The sequence below is a fragment of the Salvelinus fontinalis genome, chromosome 12, assembly GCF_029448725.1.
Source record: "Salvelinus fontinalis isolate EN_2023a chromosome 12, ASM2944872v1, whole genome shotgun sequence".
In the NCBI taxonomy this organism is placed as follows: Eukaryota; Metazoa; Chordata; class Actinopteri; order Salmoniformes; family Salmonidae; genus Salvelinus; species Salvelinus fontinalis.
This window is the reverse complement of record NC_074676.1, coordinates 48,803,246-48,821,627: the sequence shown is the minus strand read 5'-3', so window position 1 is coordinate 48,821,627 and position 18,382 is coordinate 48,803,246. Positions and strand designations below refer to the sequence as shown.

The 18,382-nt window shown below is 42.5% G+C and overlaps 1 protein-coding gene across 2 annotated transcripts; it reads left to right on the top strand.

Annotated features, from left to right (window-relative positions):
- Positions 1-3,550: 3,550 nt before the first annotated feature.
- Positions 3,551-13,764, top strand: LOC129867543 (B-cadherin-like). 2 transcript variants are annotated; one of them, XM_055941013.1, is made up of 12 exons: positions 3,551-10,289; positions 10,403-10,440; positions 10,543-10,683; positions 10,771-10,926; positions 11,036-11,180; positions 11,299-11,471; positions 11,558-11,686; positions 11,839-12,024; positions 12,204-12,445; positions 12,857-12,996; positions 13,115-13,339; positions 13,479-13,764. In XM_055941013.1, the coding sequence occupies exons 1-12, from the start codon at positions 10,151-10,153 to the stop codon at positions 13,640-13,642; spliced, it is 1,878 nt and encodes a 625-aa protein (XP_055796988.1). In that variant the 5' UTR covers positions 3,551-10,150; the 3' UTR covers positions 13,643-13,764. The 2 variants fall into 2 exon arrangements, with proteins under 2 accessions (XP_055796988.1, XP_055796989.1); XM_055941014.1 differs by having other exon boundaries at positions 3,551-10,244; positions 13,479-13,758.
- The last annotated feature ends 4,618 nt before the right edge of the window (positions 13,765-18,382 follow it).

Genomic DNA, 18,382 nt, shown 5'->3' with positions numbered 1-18,382 from the left:
TCTGGTTAGTGTTTATTGGCTTATTTCACTGTAGGGCCTCTAGCCCTGCTCACTATACCATATCCAACCTTTCAGTTCCGCCACCCACATATGCGATGACATCACCTGGTTTCAATGATGTTTCTAGAGACAATATCTCTCTCATCATCACTCAATACCTAGGTTTACCTCCACTGTATTCACATCCTACCATACCTTTGTCTGTACATTATTCCTTGAAGCTATTTTATCGCCCCCAGAAACGTCCTTTTACTCTCTGTTCTAGACGTTCTAGACAACCAATTCTCATAGCTTTTAGCCGTACCCTTATCCTACTCCTCCTCTGTTCCTCTGGTGATGTAGAGGTGAATCCAGGCCCTGCAGTACCTAGCTCCACTCCTATTCCCCAGGCGCTCTCTTTTGATGACTTCTGTAACCGTAATAGCCTTGGTTTCATGCATGTTAACATTAGAAGCCTCCTCCCTAAGTTTGTTTTGTTCACTGCTTTAGCTCACTCTGCCAACCCGGATGTTTTAGCCGTGTCTGAATCCTGGCTTAGAAAGACCACCAAAAATTTCATCCCCAACTACAAGATTTTCAGACAAGATAGAACGGCCAAAGGGGGCGGTGTTGCAATCTACTGCAAAGATTGCCTGCAGAGTTCTGTTTTACTATCCAGGTCTGTTCCCAAACAATTTGAACTTCTACTTTTAAAAATCCACCTCTCTAAAAATAAGTCTCTCACCGTTGCCGCCTGCTATAGACCACCCTCTGCCCATAGCTGTGCTCTGGACACCATATGTGAACTGATTGCCCCCCCATCTATCTTCAGAGCTCGTGCTGCTAGGCGACCTAAATTGGAACATGCTCAACACCCCAGCCACCCTACAATCTAAGCTTGATGCCCTCAATCTCACACAAATTATCAATGAACCTACCAGGTACCACCCCAATTCCGTAAACACGGGCACCCTCATAGATATCATCCTTACCAACTTGCCCTCCAAATACACCTCTGCTGTTTTCAACCAAGATCTCAGCGATCACTGCCTCATTGCTTGCATCCGTAATGGGTCAGCGGTCAAACGACCTCCACTCATCACTGTCAAACACTCCCTGAAACACTTCAGCGAGCAGGCCTTTCTGATCGACCTGGCCGAGGTATCCTGGAAGGATATTGATCTCATCCCGTCAGTAGAGGATGCCTGGATATTTTTTTTAAATGCCTTCCTCACCATCTTGAATAAGCATGCTCCATTCAAGAAATTTAGAACCAGGAACAGATATAGCCCTTGGTTCTCTCCTGACCTGACTGCCCTTAACCAACAGAAAAACATCCTATGGCGTTCTGCATTAGCATCGAACAGCCCCCGTGATATGCAACTTTTCAGGGAAGCTAGAAACCAATATACACAGGCAGTTAGAAAAGCCAAAGTTAGCTTTTTCAAGCAGAAATTTGCTTCCTGCAACACAAATTCAAAAAAGTTCTGGGACACTGTAAAGTCCATGGAGAATAAGAACACCTCCTCCCAGCTTCCAACTGCACTGAAGATAGGAAACACTGTCACCACCGACAAATCCACTATAATTGAGAATTTCAATAAGCATTTTTCTACGGCTGGCCATGCTTTCCACCTGGCTACCCCTACCCCGGTCAACAGCACTGCCCTCCCCTCTGCTACTCGCCCAAGCCTTCCCCACCAAAGCCCCATATACTACCCACCACTGCGACCTGTACACTCTCGTTGGCTGGCCCTCGCTTCATACTTGTCGCCAAACCCACTGGCTCCAGGTCATCTACAAGACCCTGCTAGGTAAAGTCCCCCCTTATCTCAGCTCGCTGGTCACCATAGCAGCACCCACCTGTAGCACGCGCTCCAGCAGTTATATCTCTCTGGTCACCCCCAAAACCAATTCTTCCTTTGGCCGCCTCTCCTTCCAGTTCTCTGCTGCCAATGACTGGAACGAACTACAAAAATCTCTGAAACTGGAAACACTTATCTCCCTCACTAGCTTTAAGCACCAGCTGTCAGAGCAGCTCATAGATTACTGCACATAGCCCATCTATAATTTAGCCGAAACAACTACCTCTTTACCTACTGTATTTATTTATTTTGCACCCCATTATTTCTATCTCTACTTTTTTCTATCTCTACTATCTCTACTTTTTTTATTTTTTTTAACTTGCTATATTGTATTTACTTCGCCACCATGGCCTTTTTATATTTTTATTTATTTATATATATATTTTGTTTGCCTTCACCTCCCTTATCTCACCTCACTTGCTCATATTGTATATAGACTTATTTTTCACTGTATTATTGACTGTATGTTTGTTTTACTCCATGTGTAACTGTGTTGTTGTATGTGTCGAACTGCTTTGCTTTATCTTGGCCAGGTCGCAATTGTAAATGAGAACATGTTCTCAATTTGCCTACCTGGTTAAATAAAGGTGAAATAAAATAAATAAATAAAATATCTGATGCCTTGTTTATAAAACTTTTTTTTCTCTCAATATTGTGGTAGTGATAGTTTTGCAATATATCCTTCAGTCCATGCAACCATTTTTCATAACCATGTGATCTTTTGAAGAGTGTCACTTCTTGTTTCCATCAGGAAACTGTGGCGTGACAAACTGACATTGAATGCAGAATTGGTTGATGAGAAGTGTCACTTTAGCCAAATTGAGTTTTTGTCACATTTTTAATATTGATCAGTTTTTGAATTACTAGTATTCCGACCGATGGCATCTCACATCACCATCTTCTTGATCTGGGTGAGCTGGCTAAATTTGATTAATTAATAGGTCTAGATTTCAATGTTTACTATAAAGTAAAATCAATAAATTAAATATTTTCTGAATGTGGGACACACAAGTGCATGACCCAATACCTTGTGCTTATATACTCTACAACAGTTATAATATAAAGATGCATGCATATGATATAATTTGATGTAGCGCTTTGGCGTGACAGGTGAAGTACACTCACCTCAATTTGTTCCTGGACATTGAAGCTAAAATTTCAATTAGACTCTATACTACAGCATTTTGGACTTGAGATCAAATGTGTCAGATGAAGCGACAGTACAGAATGTCACCTATTATTTGAGATTTTTTTTTATACATATCTGTTTTATAGTTTAGAAATTAAAACACTTTATCTAGTTCCCCCCATGTTATTAAGTCATAAATATTTGGACAAATTCTCTTATAGTGTATAAAAGCAGTCGAAGGTTTAGGATTTGGTCCCATTTTCCTTGCACACAATGACTGTTTCTGTAAGATAAATTGGATTAAGGAATAAAGACAGACACCAATGTTAAGTTCAATAGCCTTGTTAAGCATTGTACAAATCCCTACGCCTGGAGTCTGGGGAACAGTCTAACTAGTCGATTACCTATCAACTAGACTCCGTAACAATGACTACATCAAGTTTGAGGCTCTAATCTTGTTGGATGCATTTGCAGTTAAAATAATAATAATTATGATGTTTTGCACAATAGGAACTAAACGGTGAATGGTGACTTGAATAATTTCTTTCTAAGATGTTTCTGAATATTTCAAAATAAATCTTGATAAGGCCATGATTAAGAAAAAACATTTATAAATCATGAATAATGATGAGTAAGAGGCAACAAACATTCTAACAAACATTATCAATACCAATAACAGGGGAGCATAACATTTTAATGATAAATGCTTGCCCCAAATTTGAAACTCACACGCATCCGATGTATGTCGGTTAGGCTCACGCTTCTCTAAATCAAGTTCCTCACATGTACACACCCCGATGGCCTCCAGTGACTATCAGCTCAACAGTTCTTTAGGAGGTATGATCCTTATGCCTCTGTAACCTTTTAATTCACGGTTCATTCATAATTACCCATAATCCTGGTAGCATCTACATGCATGTAGCCGTGTTCATAAACATTTTCTATTCTTACTTAGAAGAAAATTGACACCAAAATGACACAAAACATTATTCACCACTCTTTTAGTTCCTATTGGTCAAGGTCACACCAATCAGTATTATATCAGCCTATCAACAATAGAATTCCCAGGACATTCAGTGTAGGACCCCAGCACAGGCAGGCAAGATGACAGAAACATGCTTTCCCTACCATGACGAGCACTCCTACTCCTCCTCCTGTGGTCACACACCTTTGCTGTCTGATATTTTACTGTGCGTACATCTAAAAGTAAGTGCCTGAATATGTTTATGTCTTGTTGATTTCGGAGTTTAAGATTGCCTATTGTTGTAATCAACATTTGTGGGGATTGTTAGCTAGCTCGCTAGCGTTAGAATTTCCATTCAGAATGCATTAGTACTTAGCATTCCTGTTAGCGATAAACCACAGTTCACATGAGTGCTGCGAGGCTATTTTCTGTGTACACTGCTCATGGTTAATGTGTTCATGTTGTGTAGACGTACTTACAAAACTGCATTGTTTACATTAGTATATTTACCATTTCTACAAGTTCCATAGCCTGTGAGGTTGTCATGTGAACACACATTTCCTGTTATATAACAAGAAGCCTGTGCTAGCTTGTTAGTCATGCATACAGTATCAGTGCTATAGTTTGATTCTGAAAACAAAGAGGTAAAACAATCATTGTTAGACACCATTACTGTAAGAGTGGTGTTGTATTTGTGTGTGTGTATCATAATTGAAACCTCCTGGAACTGAAATACTGCTTCCTCGTGTTCTGGACGGACACCCTGTGGTGGTTGCTACTGGCCTAAAACCAGCGCCTACGTTTCCCCACCTATTTTTCCTGGTCCTTTCGAGCCGGATCCAGTAACTGCTACAGCCCAAGGATGCCAGTTAACAGAGAAGATCCTCGACAAGATGTGGTCCATCTGCACCGACCAGCTAGCCTGTCCACAATATCTTGAAAAGTATGGCATGGCTACGAGTCAAGGAACAGATTACCACACACATACACTTACCACTCCTACGAGGGAGAGCAGCTAGACGGTTCTCTTGAGCACTCAAGACATGACATACTGCCTTCAAAATAGCCTTCTTCCCCTTCAACGACTCATCACCGGTCTAAGTCACCACCAAGGCTGACCAGCAGAATAGAGCCTCAGCCTTTTCACCAAGTGCTAATTCACCGGGTTCCCACCTCAAGCTAACCTCGACCAGAGATCGCCAAGATCAGGGCCGAACCTCGACCAGAGATCCTGAGGATCAGCATCGAACCTCGACCAGATATCACCGGGATCAGCGTAGACCTGAGCGTGGACTGCCATTGACAACCGGAGAGCACGCACTGTGTTAACACAGCCAGTGTAACGAGATTGATGCGCTCATAGAAGTGGTCAGGAAGATGGAAGGTTCCTACAGTCCACCATTGCCAGTACTTACCTGATGGACACTGCCAGTTGTCACCTGACTGTCTCAGCAGTCATCTCCTCTTACAACTGAAAGGTGTCTTAGAGGGGTGGAACAGGGACCTGGGCCACCAACCTGCCCAAAAACATGACATCCCAGAGATTGTCATGCAACAGATACTGCAACAGAAGCGCCAGATCGAGGTTCTGCAGCACCAGCACGGCCAACTCCACGAAGCCAGAAGTTGCTTGAGAAGCTACAGCCTTCCACATCAGCTTCACCATCAGCCTTGGTCTTGGATCCAACCCTTGCTGTGGACTCCCTCACAGCGGAGATACAGCATTCTCCAGGACCTATCAGAGCTCACCCTGGTGGAGCACCCCACCACTGTGCTCCAGCCGATCCCAGCTATGAAGATCAAGCCTGCTCTGACCATTGAGCTCAAGTTAGTAGTGGGGCTTACTACACCCGCTCCTGCCATGGAGTCTCAGCTCGCCACTCCCACCGCTGTGCTTCATCCAGCTCCTGCTATGGAGTCTCAACTGGTTCAACCCTCGGGGAGCACCCCACCGTGCTCCAACATGCTACTGCCGCAAACTCAACTGGTTCTGGACCCAATATCAATCCACACCTCCCTGCCTGATCGGGAGCAGGAAGACCTACAGCTTTATCCGTGGATAGAGGAGCTACCTTAGCTGACCCTGTGAGAGCACCCTACCACTGTGCTCTAAACCGATGCCTCCGAATGTCAGCTGGTCCATACTGTGGGAGTCCAGCTTGCAGCCATTGTAGGTGACAAGTCCAGCCCTGCCCCTCAGACCTCTCCGGTCCATGTCTGGTGGGAACCGCCTAGTCCAGCCTGCTGCTGTCCAAAGACGCCCTGGGAGTCCCCTCCAGTCTCTACAGTCCATGTCTACTGTCCAGGCCCTGTCAGCCCCTGCCAGGTGGGACCTACCTGTCGCAGTCTTGGGGTTTAGGCTAGACCCTCTGAACTGTGTCCCGCTAGTTCCAGCCTTGGGAGACCCTCCTGATGTCCCCGTGGTGGACCCACCTCACCGAGGTGTTCAGTATCCGGTCGTAGGTGACACCTCACCCTCTTTCCTACTCAGTCTATAGTCTATAGTCCCAGTAGGTCCAGAGCATCTTAGCCCTCAGTTCCCTGATCACCTAGTGTCTTCAGTCACCTACTATGCTAGGTCTCCAGTTGTCTATCCCAATAGGCCCAGAGCTTTCCGTCCTGATAACCCTAATATCCCCTAGCTCACAGTCTGTAGCCCAATCAGGCCTAGGCTACCTGCCCGGGGAGGTAGGTTGTCCTAGTGGTTAGAGCGTTGGGCCTGTAACCAAAAGGATGCTAGATTGTATCCCCGGTAAAAATCTGTCGTTCTGCCTCTGAACAAGGCAATTAACCCACTGTTCCTAGGTCGTCATTGTAAATAATAATTTGTTCTTAAGTGACTTGCCTAGTTAGATACAAAAATCAGGCTCCAAGTCACTAGCTCTGTCAGGCCACATGTGGTCACAATATATGTGTCTGATATTTTATTGTGCATGCATCTAAAAATAGCTCGCTCGCTCTCCCGCTCGTGTTAGCGCTAACATTAGCATTTCCATTCAGAATTAATTAGTATTTAGCATGCCTGTTAGTGATTAGCCGTTTGTTAGCATTTCTCACTTGTGGTGTTAGCATTTCTCACTTGTGGTGCTAGGCTAATTTCTGTGTATATCTCTCATGCTAACCTTTTACTACAGTGGGCTAAATCAGGGTCACAGTGTTTCTTGGTAGTGTTGATAATGAGATATTGGAGAAGAGAGAGTCAGTCAAGGATGGATTCGGACCAGGTGGTAGATTGTATGACAAGCGGCAGTTTATTCAGAGTAAAGATATCTGGTACAAGCGTGCATGGACTCGTTCATTCAGCTCGTAAGGAACCTGCAGACAGAGCCCCGAAACAGTGCAAATGTATTTTATACAGGTAATAGTAGTCTTAAACAAATCTACTTCGAAACAAAAGTATACAGCCCACACACGTGGTTATTGGCTTTAAAAAAAGTTACCTGTTCCATGTCAAATATCGAGTTGAAATGTTTTACATTTTGAGTTTGCATCCCAAAATATTACACTATATACATAACAGTAGAGAAATATAACAACTGTTTGACACAAACATCCAATTTTGAAAAATATGAATAAAAAATATTAACATTCCACCAATGAGGCAACTAAAGGGCGATTTGGCCATTTGACTGCAGGAAAGGTGTACTGACAATATTGCACTGTTTATATTAGTATATTTACTAAGTTTAGTTTTACCTCTGTTTTCAGAACCGCAATCCTTGTCAGACACAATTATGGTTGCAAAATTACAGTAACTTTCCAGAAAATTCCCAAGTCTTCCAGAAATCCAAGTTGTAGGATTTTCGTATTTTCTTCTGATTCTGGAAATCTTTCAACCTGGATTTCTGGAAAAACCTAGACATTTTGGGAAAGTTATTGGAATTTTGCAACCCGAGACACAATTACTGTCAGTGGTGTTGGGTGTGGGTGGATCATTTATTTCACCCCCTGAAACTGAAATACTGGTTCCTTTTGTTCTGGAAGGACACCCTGTGGTGGTTGCTACCGGCTTTAAACCAGCACCCACGTATTTTAAACAATGCTTTGATTCTACAACCTAGACATTTTTCAGATCCTATTGGGACAAACATTATCCAAAAGAAACCTCAAATGCATCCATCAAGTTTGTAGTGTCACAAGCTTGATGTAGAATATGCAACCAAATACCAAACTGAATACTTTTTACACACTATGGGCCGGTTTCAGACAAGGCTTAAGCCTAGTCCCTGACTAAAATGCCTGTTTGAGCGGTCTTAACTCAAAAGCCACTTGCACAGACTTATTTTAAAATAGTCGTAGATTTAGCCTGTTCTGGATTAAACAAAGCCGATTGCAAGAGGGAGGATTAGAGCTACACTTGGACTAAATTGCAGTTCAAATGAATCCTTCAAAGAGGCAGATTTAACTTCTGCTTAGTACTGTGTGAGGGAGCATGGACTATTTGGAATGTCTAAATGAAGACCAACCTGCACTACAGAGGCCAGCGAGACGAGTACTTGCGGATAGGAGTAATCCATTAAACTACTTTGAAATAGCTTTGAGACCTCTTTCGTATGTAGAAATAAAATGCATTGGAGATATCTTTGCTTGAGCCTAGACTTTCCTCTCGGTCTCAAAGAGGAAGGCCTTTACCCAATTCTCTCCAGGTTCTGATCACTGAGGTTTTTGGCATCTGGAATCTTTCATCGTGAAACTGTTGATTTGTGTGGTGCCAGTGAAGCAACTGTGTAGAATAGTTCAAAGTCTGCTGGGACATTTGTGAACTGAGGAGTCCTCACATCAAGTTTCCTGATGTTGCTGGCCAAGCCAACTATAAAGTGCAATTCTATGAATATGGGCACTTCCCAGGAGTGATTGGCTGTACAGATGGATGTCACGTTCCCATCAAGTGTCCATCAACTCCTGATGTTGAGTACAGTAACCGTAAGAACTGGTTTTTCATCAATGTTCAGGGTGTATGCACACCTAATGTAGAGTTTTCAAACATTGTTGCCCGTTGGAAAGATGCAGCGCTTCTTTGTGTGCTCAGCTTCAGAGAGGACAACATAGTGGACTACTACTTGGTGACAGTGGATATGGTCAGAGTAACTTTTTATTATTACCATACATAAATCCCACAACCGCTGAGCAGCAAAGACACAACTAGGCTCAACTACCTGAAGCAGCATTGTTATCCTGATCGCTCGAATGGAAGATCAGGATCAAGCAGATGTGTCCATGGCTGAGACAGGCAATGACCAACGAGGAATTGCACACAGAGTTGCTTTCACATTGCAGCACTTCAACTAGATGAGATGCATTTAAATATGGAATGTATTCATTATTGCTTATTTTCACTTTGATAATGTTTGTTCTGTACAAAATTAAAATAGTGTGCAACAAAATTTAAATGAGTGACTAAACCAAGGCTTGTTTAAAATGTAGTTTCTGGTGATCAATAAAACTCACTCATGAATATCCAAACGATGAGACATTTGCTTTTTACATGTCATATTGTTCACCATGGCTGGTCATCACAATTGTCTCGTTATTGTCTCGCTCTTCCAACTTCGTATCGAATTCAACATCTAGAATTCTCATCTTCATTTCATGTTCTTCCTTCAGATATTTCATTTTCATGAAAATCTCTGGTTAATCCCAGGTGTTCTCATTTAGGCTTACTTACCTTACTCCAGGACTCCATAGTCTTCTACTATCTACGCCAAATTTAAGCCACGTTCATGAAAGCTACTTAATGTCACACCCTGATCAGTTTCACCTGTCCTTGTTATTGTCTCCACCCCCTCCAGGTGTTGCTTGTTATCCCTGGTGTATATATCCCTGTGTTATCTTTCCCTCTGTGCCAGTTTGTCTTGTATGTTCCAAGTCAACCAGTGGGTTTCCTGTGCGCCTGCCTGTTTCTATTATCTTTTACTAGGCCTCCTAGTTTTGACCCTTACCTGTTTTCTGGACTCTGTACCCGCCTGCCCTGACCTTGAGCCTGCTTGCAGCGCTGTACCTCTTGGACTCTGAACTGGTTTTGACCTATTATCTGTCCACGACCATTCTCTTGCCTACCCCTTTTGGATACAACAAATATCAGACTCAAACCATCTGCCTCCTGTATCTGCATCTGGGTCTCGCCTCGTGCCTTTATATTAAACATTCTCTCTAATGTAAAAGGCTGGAATGTGGAGCCAAATAAAACCATTTAACTTCACTTTCCAATAACATATGGAGGGAAGTGTAGATCATGTTTTTCAATATTCGTTTTCCTTCAAATCTCAGGGTTGGGCCCTGGGGAGAATATCTGAGACTTTACAGTCAGGTAATGGCTTTGACTATCCACTGACTGGAGGGGAAGAAACTGAGGGTGACTTATTTTACTGTTTAGAATATTATATTGCATTATACAGAGTAGTAGTAACATACTGTAGTGGCATTGTTTGCTTTAAAACGGTTCATATTCGTTTGATCTCCTCACAGAGGGCTTCGGCCATGAGGATGCTGCCATTGTCTCTCAGGTGAGAATGTGGATCTTAAAACTTAGTGTCAGTTTCATTCCTTTAACTCTACTCATAGGGCTGGTCTCATTTTTCTAATTTGTACAAATACTTTTGGCACAGCCTAAGTATCCTGCTAGTCTTCCAGTTCTGAAGTTTCCAAAGCCTTTGGTAGGTCTGGTGAGAAGGAAAAGGGATTGGGTCATTCCTCCCATCAACTTCCCAGAGAACGACAGAGGCCCTTTCCCCAAGAATATGGTGCAGGTGAGTGATTGTAGATTTATGTTGGCAGGAAAAATGGTTGGTTCAGGATTTTGCTCTGGTTTTAACATTAAATTTTTACACATTCAGATAAGGTCCAACTATGATAAAGAGGTGAAGATACTGTACAGCATCACTGGTCCTGGAGCAGATCTACCCCCTGTGGGACTGTTCACTGTGGACAAAAACTCTGGGATTCTCTATGTGACCCAGCCTTTGGACAGAGAGAGACAAGACCATTATGTGGTAATGTTTGTAAATAAGACAAATATCTGGTAATGTCAGTTTGTTTTGCCTTTTGAATTCTACAACATTCAATGCATGTTATTTTAACATTTCTATATTTCCCCTTTAGCTTGTGGCTCATGCTGTTGCAGTTGGTGCGGGTACAGCAGAAGAACCCATGGAGATTATTGTTAAAGTAATTGATATGAATGACAACAAGCCGGTTTTCACTCTAGTTACTTTTACAGGGACTGTCCCTGAAGCATCCCTACCAGGTGTGTCTCAGTCAACATTGAGTCAAATAGACTCAGCTGAGTTTGAGAATTACAGTACAATATCAGTATTTTTTATTGTCATCCATGAATATAATTTGTTGAAATATTTTCTTCTCAGGCTCTGAGGTGATGCAGGTCACAGCCACCGATGCAGATGAGCCTGGCTCAGCCAATTCTGATGTCATATACACTATTATAAATCAGGAACCTGAACTGCCGAGTGGCAACATGTTTGTCATCAACCCTGTCACAGGAGGGATTCAGGTCAATGCTGCTGGACTGGACAGAGAGGTTAGTGGCTATACTACTAGCACACCATTTTAACTTACAGTAACCACTACATTTCACAATGTGCTCCATCTGGTGTCATTTTCCAGAAAATTCCAAAATATACATTGGAAATCCAAGCTGCTGATATGGAGGGCAATGGTCTGACATGTTTTGGAAAATCCATAATTACTGTAACGGACAGCAATGACATAGCTCCTCAATTTGAGAAGTCTTTGGTAAGTGTACAAATCAGCAAACAGTACCGCTCATTAAACAGTAAAGGTGACTTGAAGAGGGAAATATTTTGATTGAAGGAGCTGACTTGAGGAAAATTTGAACTTGATGAATGGCATACAGCACATGTTCTCTTCATGTATTCTCGTTTCAGAACACGGTGTCTGTCCGGGAGAATAAAGTGAATGCCCTGGTGGTCAAAATGCCAGTGAGTGATGGAGATGAGCCACACTCTTCCAACTGGGCCACCAAGTACAGGATTGTAGATGGAGACCCAGGTGGAATGTTCACTGTAAGCACTGGACCTAGTAGACTGGAAGGAATCATTACCACAGCCAAGGTACCTGCTTGGTTTCTTTGTTTCTCTTTTCAGATGAGTATGTGAATGGAGCCAAGTTACAGCAAATATGTATTTGACTGTGGTCTGAATTTCACCCTAGAACCATACAAATATTTGACAAAATTGTTGATGTTTTTGTCATTGTGTCATGAACCTTGCTGTGTCTCGTTCCCGTTTAGCACCTTGACTTTGAGAAGAACAATTACTACACCCTGTTGGTGACTGTGGAGAATGAGGTCCCATTTGCCACCCCCCTGCCCACCTCCACTGCCACAGTCCAGCTGAATGTGGAGGATAGGAATGATGTCCCTGTCTTTGACCCAGTGGAAAAGGTTGTTTCTATATCTGAACACCTGCCAGTGGACAGTGATTTGGTTTTGTATACAGCCATTGATCCAGACATCATGGCACATAAATTAATGTGAGTTAATGAAGCTTTCTTTTACCTGCAATTGATTTAATTAAGTTGAGGTCCTGGTATAAATATGGAGACAGATTCTTTTATTTTACCTTTATTTAACTAGGCAAGTCAGTTAAGAACAAAATCTTATTTTCAATGACGGCCTAGGAACAGTGGGTTAACTGCCTTGTTCAGGGGAAGAATGACAGATTTTGTACCTTGTCAGCTCAGGGATTTATCTTGCAACCTTTCAGTTACTAGTCCAACGCTCTAACCACTAGGCTACCTGCCACCCCATATACATTATGCTGATAAGTCAATTCAATGATATACATGCCCTTTATGATGAAGTACATTCAGATGCATATGCATTAAGATTTCAAGAAGCCTTGTGAATGGTGATGTTTTAACTCAATATACTATATGTTCTAGGTATCGCATGGACAGAGATCCTGCTAAATGGCTGGACATCAACAGTGTGACCGGAATGATCAAAACCAAACACTCCCTGGACAGAGAATCTCCCTTTGTCAAAGATGGCAAATACAGAGTTCTCATTCTCGCCATCGAAGGTGGAATTCTGATTTTGTTGTAATCTTGCTCACCAGCAGGCTTCAACCTGGGAACAAGGTTAATTTAGTTGACGTCTTCATTACTCCTTTTGATAAGTCTCTTGTTTTGGGTTATCAGATGAAATCCCTGCAACTGGAACTGGAACCATTCTGATAGAGCTGGAAGATGTCAACGACAATGCTCCGACTATTGATGACACCCCGTTGAAGCTCTGCAACCAAGACCCCCGTCTAGTGCGTTTGGCTGTGACAGACAGAGACGGGCCAGGCTTTGCTGAACCCTTCAGAGTAGAACTTCTGGAAGAAAACAATATGTATTGCACTGCCCAAATGAACGAAACAGGTGTGTATTGCTTTTCACATTCACTCTACATTCGTCTGTTCATTTGTATTCAGAATAATATCAACAGACCAAGTATGTTCTTTTGACAACATTCTTCACATTCAAAGTTGAAATGTGTCCCATTTTTCTCCTGTCCCAGGAACTGTGGTTGAATTGACATTCAAGGCCATGAGGGAGCAGAGAAACTTCTACATTAATCTGAGGGTCACTGATGCTGGCGGGCTGAACCAAGACCATGTCATTCATGTAACCATGAACGAGGACAGCTGCATGACCTGGGGGGATTTCTGTGTTAGATCCTGACATTTCATTAGCATTTTTATAGCTTGCAGAAAAGGTTGCTTGTTTTTATTTCCATGGAGAACATGATCATTTGCATGCTTGCTGAGAGCTTTGTACATGTTTCTAATTTAACTTGAATAAAGCCTTTTTGGTTCATTCTCACCTTTTTGTCTTTCTTTCCTTGTACATTGAACCAATAGGAAAGAGACAAGTTTAACTGCCCTCCCATACAACACACAATCTTGATTTGCATCCTGCCTTTTAATATAGCCTCGTTTTTCAGAACCTTGGAGTGATATTTGTCTTAGTGTAGGACATCAGTTCCCATCTGTTGGCTGTTCCATAAAGCAGGATCATTAAGTTAGCCAGCTAAACATTCAGATATATTTAATGATTTTCAGTTTCATTTAGAAAGCTAAACTTCAGTATGGGTAGATCGAGCTAATTTTCAGTGAGCCCCCTTTTCTACAAACCTTCAGAACATAGCCATGTGTTTATTACCGGTATTCCCCTCATTCAGATTTCAGCAGCATTTTGCAAGGAGCTCCATTGCTCTGCAGTTAGTAATATGAACACCAATATCAGGTTTGAGATAAGTGAGGATCCTGCTGGTCAGCAAGTCAATGCCACTAGAGGGAGTAGCTGCCACTTAGTTTCAACCATGTTTACATTTCATTTGTTTACAAACACTGGCGAAGGGAAAAAAAGTATATTCTGGGTTCTGATGGGGTATGACAGTTGAAATAAGTTTGAGGCATTAAAAACAAATTAATCAAGACTCAATGGGTAGGTATTCATAAGTCCAAAAATGGATTTTAACATCCGATTGCCCCTTTAAAAGCAAAAAATTATTTCAGAGAGGCCTGGCTGGATTGGAACCTTGTGCATGAAAGGTGAGTCCAGCAGCCTGTTAGTCACACCACACATTTTCCTCTTTGTATGTTCGAAATCAATACGTTATCAGCCTTAGTCTAAAATAGATCACATATTTTTTCCCCTCATCAATCTACACACAATAAAGCGAAAACAGTTTTTTGCAATTTTGCTACAAATAAACAGAAATACCTTATTTACATAAGTATTCAGAACATTTGCTATGATGCTTGAAATTGAAATCAGGGTGCATCCTGTTTCCACTGATCATTCTTGAGATGTTTCTACAACTTGATTGGAGTCCACCTGTGTCAAATTCAATTGATTGTACATGATTTGGAAGGGTACACACCTGTCTTTATAAGGTCCCACAGTTGACAGTGTATGTCAGAGCAAAAACCAAGCCATGAGTTCAAAGGAATTGTCTGTAGATCCCAGAGACAGGATTGTTTCAAAGCACAGATCTGGGAAAAGGGTACCAAAACATTTCTGCAGCATTGAAGGGCCCCAAGAACACAGTGGCCTCCATCATTCTTAAATGGAAGAAGTTTGGAACCACCAAGACTCTTCCTAGAGCCAGCCACTAGGCCAAACTGAGCAATCGAGGGAGAAGGGCCTTGGCCAGGAAGGTGAACCTGATGGTCACTTTGACAGAGCTCCAGTTTCTCTGTGGATATTGGAGAACCTTCCAGAAAGACAGCCATCTCTGCAGTACTCCACAAATCAGGCCTTAATGGTAGAGTGACCAGAGGGAAGCCACTCCTCAAAAGCACATGACACCCCACTTGGAGTTTGTCAAAAAGGCACCTAAAGGACTCTCAAGATTCTATGGTCTGATGAAACCAAGATTGAACTGTTTGGCTTGAATGACAAGCGTCAAGTCTGAAGGAAACCAGGCACCGCTCATCACCTGGCCTATACCATCCCTACGGTGAAGCATGGTGGTGGCAGCATCATGTTTTTCAGTGGCAGGGACTGGGAGACTAGTCAGGAGAGGGAAAGATGAACGGAGTAAAGTACAAAGAAATCCTTGATGAAAACCTGCTCCAGAGCACTCAGGACCTCAGACTGGGGAGAAGGCTTACCTTCCAACAGGACAACGACCCTAAACACAGCCAAGACAACGCAGGAGTGGCTTCGGGCCAAGTCTCTGAATGACCTTGAGTGGCCCAGCCAGAGCCCGGACTTAAACACGATCTAACATCTCTGGAGAGCTGAAAATAGCTGTGCAGCGACACTCCCCATCCAACCTGACAGAATTTGAGAAGATCTGCAGAGAAGAATGGGAGAAACTCCCCAAATACAGGTTTTCCAAGCTTGTAGCCATACCCAAGAAGACTCGAGGCTGTATTTGCTGCCAAAAGTGCTTCAAAGTACTGAGTAAAGGGTCTGAATACCTAGATATTTTTTGCAAATTAAAAAAACACAACCTGTTTTTGCTTTGGCATTATTGGGTATTTTGAGTAGATAAATGAGGCTGTAACAAATTGTGGAAGAGGTTAAGAGGTCTGAAGTTTCCAAATGCACTGTACATGTAAAAATAAATGTTTTATTTAAAACCTACAAAGAGGAAAATGTGTGCTGTGACAGGCTGGTGGACTTGCCTTTAATGAGCATGGAAATTATTTTTTGCTTTGCCTTTTGAAGGGGCAAGCAGCAGTTAAATTCTATTTTTTTACTTATAAATTAATCGTTAACCTATATTGGTGTTCATATTACTAACTGCAGAGCAATGGAGCTCCTTGTAAAAATGCTGCTGAAATCTGAATATTTGAGGGACATGCCAGTATTAAGTACATGGCCATGTTCTGAATGTTTGTAGATTAATTTGAAGAACTTTTCTACAAAAAGGGCTCACTGAAAATTAGCGCGGTAGAATTTACCCATATTCAAGTTCATTTTTCTAAATGAAAATCAAGGAAAATACTTGAATGGTTAGCTGGGTAACTTAATGATCCTGCTTTATGGCACAGCCAACAGGTTGGGAACTGATGTCCTGCACAGTAGACATAAAAAAAACTCCACTCCGCCAAGTCAACAAACAGATTACCGACCATTTCCAATCCCATCGCACCTTCTCCGCTATGCAATCTGGTTTCAGAGCTGGTCATGGGTGCACCTCAGCCACGCTCAAGGTCCTAAACGATATCTTAACCGCCATCGATAAGAAACAGTACTGTGCAGCCGTATTCATTGACATGGCCAAGGCTTTCGACTCTGTCAATCACCACATCCTCATCGGCAGACTCGACAGCCTTGGTTTCTCAAATGATTGCCTCGCCTGGTTCACCAACTACTTCTCTGATAGAGTTCAGTGTGTCAAATCGGAGGGTCTGTTGTCCGGGCCTCTGGCAGTCTCTATGGGGGTGCCACAGGGTTCAATTCTTGGACCGACTCTCTTCTCTGTATAGATCAATGATGTCGCTCTTGCTGCTGGTGAGTCTCTGATCCACCTCTACGCAGACGACGCCATTCTGTATACTTCTGGCCCTTCTTTGGACACTGTGTTAACAACCCTCCAGGCGAGCTTCAATGACATACAACTCTCCTTCCGTGGCCTCCAATTGCTCTTAAATAAGTAAAACTAAATGCATGCTCTTCAACCAATCGCTGCCTGCACCTGCCCGCCCGTCCAACATCACTACTCTGGACGGTTCTGACTTAGAATATGTGGACAACTACAAATACCTAGGTGTCTGGTTAGTCTGTAAACTCTCCTTCCAGACTCACATCAAACATCTTCAATCCAAAGTTAAATCTAGAATTGGCTTCCTATTTCGCAACAAAGCATTCTTCACTCATGCTGCCAAACATACCCTCGTAAAATTGACCATCTTACCGATCCTTGACTTCAGCGATGTCATTTACAAAATAGCCTCCAATACCCTACTCAATAAATTGGATGCAGTCTATCACAGTGACATCCGTTCTGTCACCAAAGCCCCATATACTACCCACCACTGCGACCTGTACGATCTCGTTGGCTGGCCCTCGCTTCATACTCGTCGCCAAACCCACTGGCTCCAGGTCATCTACAAGACCCTGCTAGGTATAGTCCCCTTATCTCAGCTCACCATAGCAGCACCCACCTGTAGCACGCGCTCCAGCAGGTATATCTCTCTGGTCACCCGCAAAACCAATTCTTCCTTTGGCCGCCTCTCCTTCCAGTTCTCTGCTGCCAATGACTGGAACAAACTACAAAAATCTCTAACTGGAAACACTTATCTCCCTCACTAGCTTTACGCACCAGCTGTCAGAGCAGCTCACAGATTACTGCACCTGTACATAGCCCATCTATAATTTAGCCCAAACAACTACCTCTTTCCCTACTGTATTTATTTTGCTCCTTTGCACCCCATTATTTCTATCTCTACTTTGCACATTCTTCCACTGCAAATCAACCATTCCAGTGTTTTACTTGCTATATTGTAGTTACTTCGCCACCATGGCCTTTTTTTTGTCTTTACCTCCCTTATCTCACATTGTATATATATACTTATTTTTCTACTGTATTATTGACTGTATGTTTCTTTTACTCCATGCGTAACTCTGTGTTGTTGTATGTGTCGAACTGCTTTGCTTTATCTTGTCCAGGTCGCAATTGAGAACTTGTTCTCAACTTACAAGTTCTCAACTTGCCTACCTGGTTAAATAAAGGTGAAATAAAAAATGTTAAATGACTCATGACAATTAGCCTATCAGAAGCTTCTAAAGCCGTGACATAATTTCTCATGCTGTTTAAAGGCACAGTTAACTTAGTGTATGTACACTTCTGACCCACTGGAATTGTGATAGTGAAATAATCTGTAAACAATTGTTGGAAAAAATTGCTTGTGTTAAGCACAAAGCAGATGTCCTAAACGATTTGCCAAAACTAGTTTGTTAACA

What these genes read in the sequence shown, in the direction of transcription:
- LOC129867543 (XM_055941013.1), top strand. Translation starts at nt 10,151, where the DNA reads ATGGAGGGAAGTGTAGATCATGTTTTTCAATATTCGTTTTCCTTCAAA. An exon ending in CCCTGAAGCATCCCTACCAG is followed by an intron (nt 11,181 to 11,298) that starts GTGTGTCTCAGT and finishes TTTTCTTCTCAG; the next exon opens with GCTCTGAGGTGATGCAGGTC. An exon ending in GAATCATTACCACAGCCAAG is followed by an intron (nt 12,025 to 12,203) that starts GTACCTGCTTGG and finishes GTTCCCGTTTAG; the next exon opens with CACCTTGACTTTGAGAAGAA.